Source organism: Cololabis saira, chromosome 12 (genome assembly GCF_033807715.1).
Source record: "Cololabis saira isolate AMF1-May2022 chromosome 12, fColSai1.1, whole genome shotgun sequence".
NCBI classification, from domain to species: Eukaryota; Metazoa; Chordata; class Actinopteri; order Beloniformes; family Belonidae; genus Cololabis; species Cololabis saira.
In genome coordinates, this window is record NC_084598.1 from 7,236,001 (window position 1) to 7,253,451 (window position 17,451).

A 17,451-nucleotide genomic window follows, 5' to 3' on the forward strand; every position below is an offset into this window, starting at 1 on the left:
GAAAACGCAAATACAACCCAACTGATGGCAAATCAAACTCAAAACCCCAAAGAAACAAACAGACAAAACTGGTCAAGAAACAAAAACTCTCCAAGAGTCAAACCCATCCCAATGAGACCAAAAGAAAGAAAACCCAACCAAACAAACCAACAGGACAGCAACCTGCAGGAACCAGTTCATAACTACCACTACAATCCACCCATCGGTTTCCAATCGTTGACCTGGCGATTGACCCTCACTGCCAAGGCCTAGTGGACAAATCAAGCAAAGGTCTCAAAGAATCAGCAGCCCGATTCCAGAGGAGCCCCCACCTAAAGCTTGACTCAATGGTTCAGGGGGTACAAGTCTCCCTGGTTTTGGGGGTCAAAGTTACCAGAGTGTGATTGTGTGGTTACAGAAACTAGCGGTGGCACAATTGCTGCATAATCCTCTCTACACTCCCTGGACAATCAGACACATTACTACTTTCTTTCTCGGCCCTGATTGGATTCTAGGGCCCTCTTTAAAGGCCACAAGGCTCTCAGGAAGGTGGGCCAACTGCTCTCGCTGGTTCCTGAGGATTCCCTTCAGTTCACAAGCACAGGTAGATGTAGCATCAAACATGTGGACTCGTGTTTTGACAAATGCATTTCAACAAATGTCATCTTTGTCTCTTGAAATAACAAATTAAGAAGGAAAACCAGACTGGATATATCCAAAACAACCTGTTTTGGGTAACAAGTACAAAGTTACGTTACCTAAAGGCTACCCGGCTTTCAAACTAACATCGAAGAGGATGTGAAACTAGTATCTAGACCACAAACTCTCACACGGAAAAGGTTAACTGAGGTCACAAAACAAGTGATAAGAGTGTTGATTTCCCCTGCAGATTTCTATTTGGGCTTTTTCATGCAGAGGTTGCAGAAGAGAACTGGACAACGCCCTGTGAAGCTGTCAATCCATGGTGCTAATTAATAATACTTGACATTAATTCTTATCAGATCTGTCCAAACATCCTAATTTCAAGTGTTGCTAGAGAGCTGGAATGAGGACTAACAGAACTTCAGTGGGATGCTCCCATCACTGGGGTTGCTGCTCGGGGGTTACACCTATTACAGGTGGACAAGCCTGCTGACATGACTGTGGGTCCCAGTGGACAATCCTGAAATTATCCACCTTGGCTCCTGGCTCTGTTAGCTGATGCACTGCAGAGAAGCGACGGGATGTCCCGTTTCAAATGTCTTTTTGGTGGAAAAACCAGAGATGAGGCCGATGCTCAGTTAGAACAAGCTGCTCGCTCTTAGCTAAGCTTCGTCCTCGGACCCTTCCAGGCCAACCACAGACAGTTGTTCTTTAGCAAAATGAACAACTTATGACAAAACATATTATTTTTTAAATATGAATGACTACGATCAATGAAGTCTTCCTTCGCAGCTCATAAGTTAGCACTTAGCACCCAGTGCTAAGTGCTACTGTAAGAAGCCATTGGCTGTCCTTGCCCAGTTATTCTTAAATATGTTGCTTTTTTGTGGTACAACATAAATTCACTGCCTGCACAGTTGTTGTGGATTTAAAACCCAGCGATGGAGACCAAAACCGTTGATCTGAACCAGGCTGTTCATATCTGCCTCAGAGACACTTCAACATGGGGAATAGTGGAGATTAACCAGCTTTTGGAGCAAGAACTGCCTTTTCTCTTAGTTCCTGAGAGGCTTCGACATGGAAGTTGGAATGCTGGCGTGTCGTTCCTGCACGCTGGCTCACCTTTTCATCCACGGCTCGTCTCTCCTTTGTTTAGGGTAAGGAGGTAATAACAGAGCCACTGGGAAAACCTCCTATTGTTACATTCTAGGGTTGTTTTAAACAGTCCTCCCTTGAAAGTGCTGTCTGTAAGGGACTTTTGCAACCATATGAAGTGCCCTGAGTTAATCATGATATACAGTGTAGCGTTAAAGCACTTCTGCATGGGGTTCTTTTGTGTGAATGGTTCCATCCATCTTTATATGATACAGCCTTGGTGCCTCTGGACCAAACAGATTTAGGGCCTTGCTGAGGGAAATGATGCCTGAACGGCCCCTCAAAGGACCACATACCTCCAGTTTCTTTTTATTTTTATTGCTTTTACTGGACAGCCCATAGTAATGCTTAAGTCACGCAATATCAAAATAAAGTTGTAACTCTTACATTGTATTTAGGTCCTGAACTATTTTTTTCTTTATTTATTAGAATGGGGTTGGTGCATCCATATGTTCAATCAATCCCCTTACATTATCCAGACTGATCACTGTTCAGCTTCATCGATCAGTTAACCAGGAACTGGGTGATAACTTGCTCCACGGTAGCCACTTTAAAAAATAAATAATCTCCAGTTCTCGTGATCCACCCACAAAATGTTGCCACACAAATGAGCTGTGAGAACTGTGAAAAGCTCCCGGAGCTTGAAATCACCGTTAAACACAGTGAACTCAGGCGGCGAACATGGCAAATCAGCAGGTCTCAGCAAGCACCACTGCGCCTGTAGAGCTCCACGGAGCGCATGTGATAATATACTAATCTCAGTGTGAATTGTTAAGTATTTCTGCTTCTGATGCCACTCTGCCACGTGGTTTCAATAAACTAACGTATGATACATGTGACCTGTGCCCACAGGAAGGAAACGACGACTTGAAAATATGAACTGGGAGCAGTGGGGAAAGTGTGGTGATGTACTATACCCGTAATGCTGTTACCCCCCCATCCCCCTTAACAGGAATGCTCTATTGTCCACCTGCCTTATTGCAAACACTTAGCTGAGGCCACACGGGGAGGCATTGTTTCTCCCCTGGTGGCATTAAGCCTTCATTCCTCTGCTGGAGCGTTGAAAGTCACGGTTGAGTCTGCTGGTGCCGTCAGTTATTCATGTCACGGGATTTTTCAAGTCAGTACATTATGTCTAAAGGCCTTTCTAAGGCCCCGTTTACACGGAGCAAAAACGGAGGCGTTTTCATGCGTTTTGGCCGTTCGTTTACACGAAAACGCAGCTCAAAGTCACCAAAAACGATCATTTCTGAAAACTCCGGCCAAAGTGGAGATTTTCAAAAACTCCGTTTTCATGTTTGCGTCTAAACAGAGGAAAACGGAGGAAAACGGAGGAAAACGGAGATTTAAGCTTCAGAATGTCACATTATGCAACAGAAACGTCACCAGCGTCATGTGTGCGACCTGTGTTTACAATTAGTTTGGCCACCGTCAATATTTTCTTGTATTTTACCTGTTTTATATTCTAAAGTCATACTTAAAAGTAACTCCACTTCTCTGTCACTCCAAACGAAAGACTCTCGTTCCGTCTTGGAAGTAAAGCCTGAATTATGGTCCCGCGTTAAATCGACGCAGAGCCTACGGCGTAGGGTACGCAGCGATGCGCGCCGTACGGTGTGCGTCGCCGCGTAACCTACGCCGTAGGCTCTGCGTTGGTGTAACGTGGAACCATAAATCAGCCTTAACTGGAAGTTACACGTGTCATTTGTTGATGTTTTTTCCAGGATTCTGATTGGCTGGCATGACGTTAACAGGGTATTTATGCGGATTCGTGTAAACAAAGAGATTTTGAAAACGATCTTGTGTAAACGATGGAATTTTTCAAAACGTAGAGGGGGAAATATCCGTTTTTGTAAATTCCCGGCTATGTGTAAACGGGGCCTAAGAGTCAGTCACCCCAGCAGAAATATATGTAAGCCTAAACAATAACAAGGAGGCTGTAATAACAAAGAACATGTTTCTGTTTTCGAGCTGAGAATATTAAAAGAACCAGCATCTTGCTATATATATTCTAACTTTAGTGCGGTTTGTTTTTGTCCTGGGAAGCCGACTGCCGCTGCTTCCATACGCATCATGTCGAACATACTTCACAGGGATAGTGGGTGTGGGAATGCAAGGGCAGCAAATTGGAGGGAATGTGTGAATGGTTATATGAGTGCATGTGAATCTGCGTGTGAAACAATACCCCGAGGCTCTCCGGCGATCCCACTGATTCGCTGCCCTCTCCAGCTGTACCCAAAGATACACTAATTTTAACAGCCACATTCCTTCGCGCCGAGGCCTGGCGGCGGACTCGCAGCACGCCTGCCCCAATAGCAAAACACGAGGGGGGGGTCACGGAGCACACCATCACTCTGGGAGACAAGTATCCAGAGAAAAACGTGACGCCCTGAACACGAGACCGCAGTCATGCTGGATGTGTTCTTTGCATCTTCAACATTTCTGCTCACAAGTGTACGTGCTGCTCGAACACATGAACTGTAATCAAATGCATATTTTTCTTTTCTTGGCTCCAAGCTAAGGGTGATATCAGTTTTCTGGTTCATTATTTACTCTGGTATGTGAGAGGAATCGCTTATAAGCCCCCACTTGTGACCGTGTTTTCTAGCTGAGTGCTCTCAGCGTGTCTTGCTCCATCAGCCCGGACACTCCGGCTCTGTGACCTCACTTTAAATGATGTCAAGCCTCTTGAAAAGTTGTGTATTAGGGCAAACAAGTTCAGTGAGGCAGGACAGAGCACATAAAGCTAGCTTTGCTGGAAACTCAAGAGGGCAGAGCTGATGTTTGTGTGTTATTAGGGCTAGGACGAGGGTGGTGGAGCTGGCAGGAGGGTCGTTTCCCCTCAACTGTTTGCACGCTGCTGCTTTACTGCCCTCCTCTCTCTCCGACTGATTAGCACATGTACATAAAAAGACCACTGCCCATTTGGAGGCGTTTTGTGGTTGTTTTAACAAGCTAGCTAAACAATGGACACTGTTCTGATCATCGTGTTACACACACATGTTGTTCAACTTGTCTGGATTCACAGTAAAAGCTCCCCGGAGGAAATGTAACACGTGAAGATGGGGCGATATTTGCCTTGTAAGGAGCCTCCGTCCGGGATGATTTCTCTTTCTAAAAAAAAAAAATGAAATGATTCATTCAGCCCCACGTTGCTAAGAGCTTGTGTTGAAAACAATAAACGTCCACTCAGCAACGCTGGCCGGATCTGGACTTCCACCCCTTCATGACAAATCTGTCATCCAGAGTGCAATGTCCCAGACCGGCTGAAGTAATCAGCAACACCTCAACACCCTTCCTCCTCGCATGTAGGGAATGCTCCTCAGCACGGGGAATAGGAGGGAGGGGGGGGGGAAGCAAAACAGTAAGGATTTGGATGTATGTTTGTGTGTGAGAGTAGGAACTCGGTGGAACAGGAAGCCAAGGCAGGCTTTTACATTGGTGGAATTTCCTGCCAGTAAGATGTGTATCGCTACCTTTCTGCGGTCGGAGGAGAGAAAGGGCGAGGGAAGAAACTTGTTTCTGTGGGTGTGTAAAAGGTTTCAGTCTTGCACAATGAATGAAGCTGCTGCAGCCTGTGAGAAGATCTTATACGCAGTAGTTGTAAACGTTGGTTGTGAAACTACAGTTTCTATCATTGCCTTGTTTAACAACACCGCAGCAAAGTGAATCTCAGATCACAGATTTTAAAGGATCAAACTCTCAAAGGAGCTGGAGTTAGACCCTTCTGATTGTTGTAAATTGATCCTTGTTTGTGCAGAGATTACTGACATACCTGCTGTGGGCTTTATTTCCTCCAGAGTGGTAAAAATGTGTTTGTTCTGTGACTTAAAAGGCCAACAGTTGCTTGATGGTAACCGTCGGGGGGGCCTCTCCTCTACTCTCCCACTGGAGCCCTTCACCATCACTTCTCCAGTTTAACAGAGCTGGTGAGTGTAGGGATGTCTGGACATTCAGGGGATTTGTAGAACATATGTATAGTATTGTATTGCTAATCAGGCAAATTTGAAGCAGCAGTAATAGCGTTATAGAGCTATGAGCATTAAAGGCCCTGTCCCAATACTCCCACTACCCTACCCCTAGTTTTCATCCCTACCCCTAAATTTTGCGCGTTCCCGTGAGGGTAGTGGTGTCCCAATTCCTCTTTCCACCTAGGGGTAGTGAAGAAAACTAGTGTAGTGGCTATGAATCTGTCCCTACAGATCGAGTGTTTTCGGATGCTCACTAGTTCGATCTAGGGACAGAAAAATTTCCCAAAATGCTTTTCGTCGTCATTTGCGGACTGAATAAAAAAAAAAAACATGGCGGACATTTATTATTTTTTAGTGAATAAAATCAATATTTTGACTTAGTTTCTGCATAAAAATGCGTTTTGATTACATTTCTAGCGAGAAATATATATTTTACTTTCATAATATTCACTCAGTGAATGTATATAATCACTCCTTTGCCCGTTGTTGCGAAGTCTTTTTCAAACCTCGCCAGAATAAAGGCTGATTTATGGTTCCGCGTTACACCAACGCAGAGTCTACGGCCTAAAATCTGTCCCTTCTTTTTTAGGGCTAGTGAAAGAAAGTAGGGGGAGTATTGGGATTGGGCCTAAGTCTCCATCTTTGACATTTCAAACAGCCCTTCTATGACCTACTCACTTTTTACTTAAATCTACAATTAGTAATTAGACTTATATTAAGTGTTTCACAATATTTAAAAAACAATCTAGAATACTTATGTTTGTTTTACTGTTTCTATTTAAGCTTGTAATGCCTTTGTTTTACAATGATGTCTTACTCCATGACAGGTTTCTTCTTCTTTCTTGACATTTAAACTACGTTCAGCCAGATATTTGGGTATTTAATGCAAGTGCCCCTTAACACAATAAGGAAACATACAAATAAAGATGAATATCCATTTTGGAGCTGAAAACTTGGAGCAACCAGTTGAAGATAGGTGAAAACATTTAGAGAAGGGTGAAACCGCTAGCACGGGTCTGCCAAACATTTACTTTATAAAGAGCTTTGGTATTGTTATTTCTTATCAAGGGATAAAACTAATGAGATGCTATAAAAGTATTTGGTGAGATTTAAAGGTACAAATAGGTGGATTTTGCTTCCTTTAAACCTTTAAAAATGAAGCCAAGATGGAGCTCACTTCAAAAGTGACTGAAATTCACCGGCACGAATAAACATGCCTAGCAAAATAATGTGCTTAAAGATAATTCCTCTGATCCGATCCACCCACAAGCCGGTGGTGGAGACAACAGTGATCATATTAATCTTGCAGGAAGAGTATTTACATCAGACAGGCGCCCGCAGGCTAAAACTCAGAATGAATCTGTTGACCTGCGTGCAACACTCATAATTTTCCCTGTTTTTCATCACGATGGAATCAAAAATCACTACATAGAAAAATAAATAAATAAAAAACATTGTCACCACCTTTTGTGAAATGAAAGGACAGTTATGTAACGGGCGACACTTGTCATGTGGAGATTGGAGAAGTTGGGCTGCAGAGCCACACCCAACTGTCAGGCAGAAGAACTGAGTCGTACACAAGGCACAATGACTCCTCGTTTAAAGTACCTTTGCTTCTAGATGTTCATTTTGGACTCAGCCATTGTTTCACAACTGTTTACTTGTTGCAAACTGACTTGTTGCAAAGTTAGACACTAAAAACGACTCTTTCGATGCTGTTACAACAGACGCTGCCTCATCACTAAATGCACAGTCAGAGGTTTCTTCAGTATTCACATTCATTACTCAGGTAGAAGTATAGATACTAGAGTTTAAAAATACTCCTGTAGAAGTTGAAGTATCAACTCGTTTTTTACTCAAGTAAAAGTATAAAAGTACTGGTTTCAAAACTACTTAAAGTATAAAAGTAAAAGTAATGTAAGGGGGAAAAAAGCCATTAAGGACAAAAGCCATTGAAAATGAATGCATCTTAGTATAATGCAAATATATTAAAGAACCATATATGTGTACTATTGAGCATTACCATGTGTTTCAGAGAGCAGGAGATATGATGACTAGTTGCCTATAAGTATTGTAATGGTGCAAAAAGTCAAACTTCAGAGGCATGTTATCATTTATCCTAACCTTTATTGGAATGTACATCCAAGTTTAGTTGCAGGAATCTGAGGGAACGGATGTAAGAACAAAACTGGACAAGAACATCTGAAACAACCACAACCAAATTCACTCTATCCGGATGGAGCAATTTAACTGGATAGTTTTTATTTAAAGGCTGAAATGAAATAGAGTAACAAGGCTGTTTTTAAAATGTAAGGAGTAAAAAGTACAGATAATTGCATGAAAATATAAGGAGTAAAAGTACAAAGTCGTCTGAAAAATAATTACTCCAGTGAAGTATAGATAACCAAAATTTCTACTTAAGTAAGGTAACTAAGTATTTGTACTTCGTTACTTGACACCTCGGTGCACAGTACATGTCATACTAAAACACATTATGATGAAAAGGATGTTAGGTTTTTGGATAAGTGTTCATGAGCACAAAATACAAAACTGCATGTTTTGTTAACTTTTTTCTCTTGAGACACCATCGCACCAGGGTAAGATAGAGGGATATTGATCTTGTTTCACACTCTGAAGGGAAATTAAAAATGAAAACAAGCAAAATAATTGTTGGTTTAGCTGGTGGTGGCACACTGGAACTGGATGGACTTGCTGCTCCAGACATTACGTACACCTTGAATGCTTTATTTTTTTTTTCTGCACTGGCTTCTTTTATTACATTGGGGTCAAAGCCTAAGGCGGGAAGCGTGGGACATATATATGAAGGATCAGCTGCACTAACAACCAAAATAACTCAATGTGTTTGTATCATTGAGAGAAATTTAGTTCTGTTCAATTTCGGCTGGAATAACACGACGTGCATTTTAAAACTCTGGTTTCAGTCACACTGATGCAATAACAATCCTACTTATGACGTCATGCAACCATACTGAGTGATTTGAAATACGACAGCAAAAGTACAGGATGGCAGAAAAACAAATCCAGGTTTTCAACCAGCCTCCCTGCAGAATCAAGCCAACTGAAATGCTGCAGTGGAACATTAAGAGACACGTGCACAAGCGAACGCCCAAAACATCAAACATAAGCACTGGAGGAAAGAAGGGGATCTTTTTTTTCACAATCTAAGATGTAAGAGACTAATGAAACTGCTATTTTCTGACGAGGTTGTATATCTCTAATAAAAGGACCCACAATGATCAGATCATTTTAAAGTTTTTTGACAAACCCACACACACAAAAACATCGTCATAAAGCTTTTATTACTATGTGCTTGGATAAGAGAGAAAGAGCTGCATGGGTATGTTTTATTGTTCTCTTTCAGGCCTAGAAGTGACTGTGTGTCACATCTATATTTAAGACAGTCGACCAGTTGGTTGGGGAACTGTGAAATGTTCTATAAGTTGCACCTCAGATCCTCAGCGGCAAAGAGAAGATATCAAAGCTGGAGCACTTAAAACCACATCCCCATTTAAACAGAAAAAGATGAGACGGAAACTTCTGGTCAGTTGGCCTGAATCAAATCCCAGTTAAAGCAGAACAGGCACTCGGGCACGAACTCCGCTCGTGTTCTCCGGCCTGCGGAGCAACTCGCCCCTTAATGACACACATATGAGTGAAGAGAGAGGAGAAAATACTTAAAAGAAATATTTCTCTTATCTGGAATTCTGATACTTAAACAGTTCAAATAGAGGATTGTGGGTGGACAGATAAGATGAGAGCTGTGATGTTCAATCGGTGGACAGTAAAGAAGACAATGACTAGAAGCTGATACCAGTATTATCTGTTTCCAGAGTATTTGCTCGCCCCCTCATACATGAGGTCATGAGGCTTTGTAACTGAAATGACCTGCAGGATCCTCAGGCTTTCACAATATTGAAACACACAGCAAATATAGCCAATATAAAAACCCATCAGAGTGTGACTGTAGGACTCTTGTTTCAGATGTGGCTTTCTTTCTTAAATGATTTGATCTCAAGTACCAAAAACAGTGTAAGCGAAACAGTCAGCCCTCTGTTTAAAGGTCTGAACCATCTACGGCCCCCCCAGCCCAGCAGCTGTGAACTGGCCTCTCTAAACTCTCTGGATTTCACTGTCGGCCTGTGTGTCAGACTTTTCTCCTTGTGTGCACTTGCCTGAGTTATTAATACGAGCAGCACTTCACTGGGAGTTCATGTTGCTATTGCCACAGAGCCAAATTTGGCTCCTGAGTTCAATCCTCAAATACTGAAAGCGAATCACTTACACCAACCGTCACTAATTCCAGCAGTCTGGGATCGGTTTATTAAAGGTCTCATCGGAGTGAGTGGTTGCTTTTTTTGCAGCCTAACCTCTTTCCTCGGCCTCGTGTGACTCAGAAACGGAAATATGAAATGTTCCCACACACCCCGCTTAGATCACCGATGGCCATGTCACATCAGCACTGTAATTATACAGATGCACATGGGTCACACATTCAGTTAGAGGAGAAGATGATGAAGTTATAATTAGTGTGAAGTATACACGACTGGGTTGTTTGAGTCTGAAATTTGGGAAGGGAAACAGTAGAAGACAGTGCAAAGTGTAATGTGAAGTTTTGATTGATTGATTGACACATAAGGGAAAAATATAAAATTTTAAAACAAATTCAAAACATACAGAAAAAAAGCAACAACAAAAACTTAGTACAAACAGGGGGAAAAAAACAGTGTCAGAAAAGGAGCAGGTAGAAGTAAAACTTATTTATCCCTGCCCCTTTGTTACCTCTATTATAAATTAAATATAAATATTAATAATAAATAGCTGCTAATTTACACTATTAGGCTACATTGGTTGTGCCTTTGCACCTAACCAGCTAACAAACACAATCTTTCCTTAACATAACTCCTCAATCAAATAACTTCCCAGAATTTACTTTTTGTACCGTTTTTTATATTGATTTATATTTGTACATTGCTTCAACCCATCACCCATAGATCCACTCCAACAACTGAGATACACATGCTTTTCCTTTTAGAATGAACACATTGTTTTTTTTAATTAAAATTTCCTTAAATTATAACCCCCCTCCCTGTCACAAAACATTTTTTTTGTAAATTACCTGGAAGTGAATCAGTTCTCGCTTTGAATATGATTTGTAGAGTTTTTTAGTTTGACAATGTCCCAGAATTTCATCGACTTTTCCATCATTTATCAGGTCCCTCTCAACAACTTTGATCTCAAAGGGTCAGATAAATGAGAGATTAAAGCGAAAGGGAGATTGCGTGGATCCATTCATCTGACTGCAGATCTGTGCGCTGCCTGGTGATAATCGGGGGGTTTTGTTCTCACACTTGTTAGTAGATGAGTAGGATTCTCTTCTTTTTTTTCTTTTTTTTAAGGGAATCACGGGCTCCTCCTCCCAACTTTTTTGTTACGCTGGTGGGAACTCCCTGCAGTGTCTCATGATTACATGATGAGGTGAGTGGAGTAGGCGTGAGTCTGCAGAGGGAAGCGAGGACGCAGCAGAGGCGCATTGATGAGAGTCTGGCCGCTTAGGCTCACAGGGATGCAGTTGTAGTTACACCGCTTTGCTTTGTTTCTCAGGAGCCATCAGCGGACTGGGAAGTTCGAATTATTGGACTGTCTCGCCAAAAAAAAAAAGAAACTTTAGTGGATTTTTTTTTCCTTCTCCTCCAAAAAATGGGTTTGGAAGGATTTTGCGCACGGACGCCGGGGACCGAATCCTTCTTCAGCCGCTCTTTCCTTTGTATTCTCGGGGTCTTGGTCAGTGTTTGTCCGCCCGTGAGTGAGGGTTTCAACCTGGACACGGAGAACCCGGCTGTTTACAGCGGACCTAACGGGAGCTACTTCGGATACGCGGTGGACTTTTATTTGTCCGACTCTGCCAGGTGAGTTACAGATCAAGAGTTTTAGAAAAAGCAACAGCCCACACATCGTTCTCCCAACATTGTGTAGCTATCTTAAAAAACAACAGGATAAAGAAAAAAAGTTGGGAGACATTTGTGTCTAATTTAATAAAGTCATTTCGGCACAGCCCGCAAGTATGTTGCGCGCAAACTTTCCACTGGACTGTGTCACAGACTTCTGCAACTGTAGAACATCTACAGCTGCCTTTTAAAGTAACAGAGCAAGTTTCCAACAGAAAACACACAGCTTTCTATGGTACATTGTTTTGTTTTGAAGCCTAAACTGTTGCCGGGGACACATGCTGTCCTTTACGCACACCCCACATGCCCCCAGTGCGCGCTAATCTGCACTGGAACTCAATATATCCAGATAAATGACTTTTTTTTTTTGAATGACTTGTGGAAAATCCCAAATGACGCAAATATAAGAGTGTATTTCATCCTGGAAGGGGGGGGTGACTTTAAAACAAGATGAGGACCATTTGGAAATTGTCTACAAATGTTACAGTTGTAATTCAATGAAAAATGACATTTATTTGACCCACTTCCAGAGCAGGCTTGCTCTCTGCAGCAGCATTGTATTGGTATGAAGTATGTTGTTGGCTGTGATGCTTCATGGCTCCGTGGGGATGTGATCCCCGCGACACTCCTGCATGCATGCAGCATTCTTCCTTCCTCGGAGGCTTTTGGCATCAGCCCTTTTTGGAGTTTAGACAGATTCGTGCATGCCTGTGGTCGTGTATTAATACCACAATGGCTGGCAGAGAATAGACATTGAGGCTGAGCCTTGATCGCCGTCACAGCCGGTGCTGCATGTGTCTCGGTGCGCCTTTGGGTGCCATCCTGATTCCTGCAGACGCACAAGTTTCTGAAATGTTCAGACTCCATGTCTGAGCAGCAGCGCACCGATCAGCCGGCCAGCACGCCTGGGTTTGAGAAAGGGCTTTGTCCCTCCTGTGACGCCAGCAGCACATTCAGCCTTCCTGTTCCTCCTCCCCATTTCCACGGACAGCCAGATCCTCAGACATGGAGGAGACCCCCTCCCCTCCCCGCCCTGCTGTCTCTTTAAAAGCTCGCTGCATTTTGGGCCTAATTTTTCTTCCTTGGGAAGCAGGGGTTTCAGGAGAGCGGTATGATTTAAACCCTGCTTCTCTCTCCCACATCCCCCCCTTCTCACTCCTCCCTTTGCTGATGTCATTCTGCAGAGCTTTTTAATTCATCCATCACCCTGACCTTCCCCCACCGTCTCGCCCCTCTCTCTCCCCATCATCTCCACTTGTCTCATTAAGTCCCAGACACAAGTCGACGTCATCTCACCGATGACTTAATGCTGAACTTTTTTGTGTGCAGTTGAGACACCTTGCTCATAAAGGCACAGCCCGTGATTTGTGAGATTGCAAAGCGGAGCAGCGTTCACATGCAGCTTTCTACGGCTCATTGCTCTGTAATTTTCCTCCTGATGATATGTACGCAAAAGTCAAATGTCAAACACAACCAGAATCTGAGAGCAGATTTAAGACTCTGACTCATCCCTTTATCTACAAACGGCATGTAGCTATCTGCCACCTTTCATCAACGGTTTTTTCCAGGGTTTTCCACGTCCAAACGCATCAGACATAAAATTAGTTTCTGGTATCTCTCCCTTTGCCAACATCTCATCCTCGCCCACACTTTGACGACGTGGGGAGTGGGGGAGTATAGCGGCGATGAGGTCAGCAGGGGGTTGCGATGAGAGATTCTTCTTGTCAGGAACGAGCTGCTGTGAACCTGGTACCGACCCCTGCCGATGAAAATTATTGGACCTTTTAGCCTAAACATGTTTATCTGTGGCTAGACAACTGTGATGGATTTTGGAAATGAGACAGAATGTGAATGTGGCTACGGCGGGAAGGAATGAAAATACTTCTCCCGCCTGTAAATCCTCCCTGTGAAGGCTACAGAGGATTACTTTCTCTAACTTTGACACTAATCCCTGACAATGAGTTTACATATATGGATCGGTCATGCCCTGGGGCTAACATAATAAAATTACATTTGGGTACTTGTTGGACGACCCACCATCGTAGAGCGCCTCAGGGCCGGCGTCTGTGAACTGTGTGTGACAGTTCTTGTCAAATCCACACAGGAAGGACAAGAGGGTGAATTACCCTCCGCCGTGAGGGCGACGGCGTGTTTTTATTATTTTAAAAGATGTTCATCAGAGATGGTCTTTTGGCATTCTAGCTGTGTTTGTATACATTTGTCCTGGTCCCATTTTCTACGGGAGCTGAGCGGACTCAGGCCCCGTTTACACGGGGCAAAAACGGAGGCGTTTTCATGCGTTTTGGCCGTTCGTTTACACGAAAACGGAGGTCAAAGCCCCCAAAAACGATCATTTCTGAAAACTCCGGCCAAAGTGGAGATTTTCAAAAACTCAGTTTTCACGTTTGCGTCTAAACAGAGAAAACGGAGATTTACGTCACATTATGCGACAGAAACGTCCCAGCAGCGTCATGAGTGCGACCTGTGTTTACAATTTGTTTGGCCACCGTCAATATTTTCTTTTATTTTACCTGTTTTAAATTCTCTCAGACTCTCGTTCCGTCTTGAAAATCAGCAATTCAGTTTGCTACAGAAGTAAAGCCTGAATTATGGTCCCGCGTTAAATCGACGCAGAACCTACGGCGTAGGGTATGCGGCGATGCGCGCCGTACGGTGTGCGTCGCCGCGTACCCTACGCCGTAGGCTCTGCGTTGGTGTAACGCGGAACCACAAATCAGCCTTAACTGGAAGTTACACGTGTCATTTGTTGATGTTTTTCCAGGATTCTGATTGGCTGGCATGACGTTAACAGCGTATTCATGCGGGTCCGTGTAAACGAGGATATTTTTGAAAACGTAGAGGGGAAAATATCCGTTTTTGTAAATACCCGGCTACGTGTAAACGTGGCCTCATCCTACTCTGTAATTAAACAGCAGTAAGTGGCTGCTCGGACTTTCACTGGTGCCAGCCAGTGATAAGGGGCTGGATCTGCTGAGATAGAAAAGGTCAAAGGTCAGGGGCTGCAAATAATAACAGAGCTCGTCTGGTGTGTATGGAAGGATGAGGCAGGTTCACGTGCCTCGGGGACGTGCGTTGGGTTCCATGTAACTGGGCCACGGGCCGTCCAAACAGAGCCTGACCATGTCCCGACTCCCCTGGAGTTTACTCTCTCAAACAAGGTTAGAGTGGGACTAATATTGACACTGGACCGAGGCTTCTCTCGGTCGCTAATGGAGCTGTTTGTTCTGCTCTCCACGCCGAGGCTCTTCTCCATATTCAATCAGCCTCATTTTGTGTTATTGTTTTCACTGGTGTCCTTTTTATTTAATGGACCAGCTCCTACATGAAACCAGTAAATGTTTGAGCTGCAGGAGCGCAGCTTGTGTGCTTGTGTTGCCAAGTTCTCCTTCAGTCCAGGTTCTCGGTGAGACAAAGGGGTCCTTTGTTTACCGTTTCACTTCAGAGGATCTCTCACTATGACTCATTACATTTCATTATTTATTGGCCTTTTAAAAAGTGTCCTTAATTTTTCTGTGTGCCAAGAAGGGGGTTGGGAAATTATATGGACATTAGGAATGGGTGATATTTTACCGTTCACGATATACCATCAAAAAAATTCCCCACGGTTAAATCGACGCACAATGTATGGGAAGGAAGGAAGGAAGGAAGGAAGGAAGGAAGGAAGGAAGGAAGGAAGGAAGGAAGGAAGGAAGGAAGGAAGGAAGGAAGAATATGAGCCAGAAAGAAAGAAAGAAAGAAATGAGCCTGAAAGAAAGAAAGAAAGAAAGAAAGAAAGAAATGAGCCTGAAAGAAAGAAAGAAAGAAAGAAAGAAAGAAAGAAATGAGCCAGAAAGAAAGAAAGAAAGAAAGAAAGAAAGAAATGAACCTGAAAGAAAGAAAGAAAGAAGGAAAGAAAGAAAGAAAGAAAGAAAGAAAGAAAGAAAGAAAGAAAGAAAGAAAGAAAGAAAGAAATGAACCTGAAAGAAAGAAAGAAAGAAAGAAAGGAAGAAAGAAAGAAAGAAAGAAATGAACCTGAAAGAAAGAAAGAAAGAAAGAAAGAAATGAGCCTGAAAGAAAGAAAGAAAGAAAGAAAGAAAGAAAGAAAGAAAGAAAGAAAGAAAGAAAGAAAGAAAGAAATGAGCCTGAAAGAAAGAAAGAAAGAAAGAAAGAAAGAAAGAAAGAAAGAAAGAAAGAAAGAAAGAAAGAAAGAAATGAGCCTGAAAGAAAGAAAGAAAGAAAGAAAGAAAGAAAGAAAGAAAGAAAGAAAGAAATGAGCCTGAAAGAAAGAAAGAAAGAAAGAAAGAAATGAGCCTGAAAGAAAGAAAGAAAGAAAGAAAGAAAGAAAGAAAGAAAGAAAGAAAGAAATGAGCCAGAAAGAAAGAAAGAAAGAAATGAGCCAGAAAGAAAGAAAGAAAGAAAGAAAGAAAGAAAGAAAGAAAGAAAGAAAGAAAGAAAGAAAGAAAGAAAGAAAGAAAGAAAGATAAATTCCCGTTGATACGTGTTTGTGTAACAAACATGGCGGATCTGAGTCATTACAGTTTTGCGGTACAGGTGTAACTCATTTAATTGGTTTTTATTAATTCAATTTAATTGGTGTAGTTTAGTATTTAGTATCTTTTAGAGCAGTGATTTGGGGGCTCCAAAGACTGAATGTGGTGATAGATTTATAGTTACAAAGGTGGAGTTGAATTGGTATTTTTTTATCGTAATTTTTATCGTTATCGGGATAAATGCCAGAAATTATCGTGATACATTTTTTAGTCCATACCGCCCATCCCTAATGGACGTATAACATACAACATGGATACAGTGCATCCAGTCTCACACAAAGTGCCTTTAGAGGTCTATTAACAAACGGGGCTTTATATAGTAAGTCTGCCTGTGTTTGACTTGAGAAAGCATGGGTGGTGATGATGTGTTTAAGGGCCCGGGACCCTCTGCCCCGGCGGTTTGGGAATGCCCCAAGGACGTCATGTCTACCCGGGGATGGAATCGGCCATCGGTCGGGTCGTCTCGACTCGCATTTTTGCTTCTTTTATTCCATGACTGCTGACAGGCGTGGTCTGTTTTACCCACAACTCACACTATTACTCATTTCTATATTCAGTTGATAAAAGCTGTCCTTGCTGTTGCAGTGTGAAGAAGATGCCTCTGGATCTCTTTCAAATATGAATTTAACATAACTAAAGCTTAAATTAGGATGCGTTCAGATTCAGGAATGGCATGTAATGCATGCGTGGGTGCAACAGGAGTTGGGTGGTGTAGGAGTAAAGTCTTCAGCGCTCAGACAGCTACGGCCCACCCCACCCCAACAACCACCATTCCTTTTAGTACAACAGTCCCTCTATCCTGTTAACATTGCATCCCCATACAGGGCCGTTATTGTGCAGAGGTGTGAACCACCAGCAGTTAAACCCCCTGCAGCATGGCTTAAGGGCAGCAGCATTTTGAAAGGGAAGAGATGGGCTGCATTTGTGTTTAGGACGGGGGGTGGACCACATTTTGGCGCGAGAAAATCCAGGAGTCATTTTGATAGCTTTTGTTGCAGGATGTTTCAACGTTCTCACTCGCCACTTGTGAAATCCCTGAGAGGTTGACGTAAACAAAACAGCTGCTGGTTTTCCCACATTAACTCTAAAAGCACCCGTAAGGATGGGGGGATATAACGGGACTAAGGCTGGGGATCCATTCAAATGTCAAGAATCGATTTGATTCCGATTCTTAAGATTCAGAATCGA

At 42.8% G+C, this 17,451-nt stretch overlaps 1 protein-coding gene across 1 annotated transcript in view; it reads left to right on the top strand.

Moving 5' to 3' along the window:
• Positions 1–11,240: 11,240 nt before the first annotated feature.
• The window catches only part of itga5 (integrin, alpha 5 (fibronectin receptor, alpha polypeptide)), a 54,907-nt gene continuing 48,696 nt past the window's right edge, over positions 11,241–17,451 (top strand). Inside the window, exon 1 of the mRNA XM_061735341.1 lies at positions 11,241–11,674. Within this exon, the coding sequence (XP_061591325.1) occupies positions 11,466–11,674 (209 nt within the window). The 5' untranslated portion in view covers positions 11,241–11,465. The remainder of the gene's footprint in view (positions 11,675–17,451) is intronic.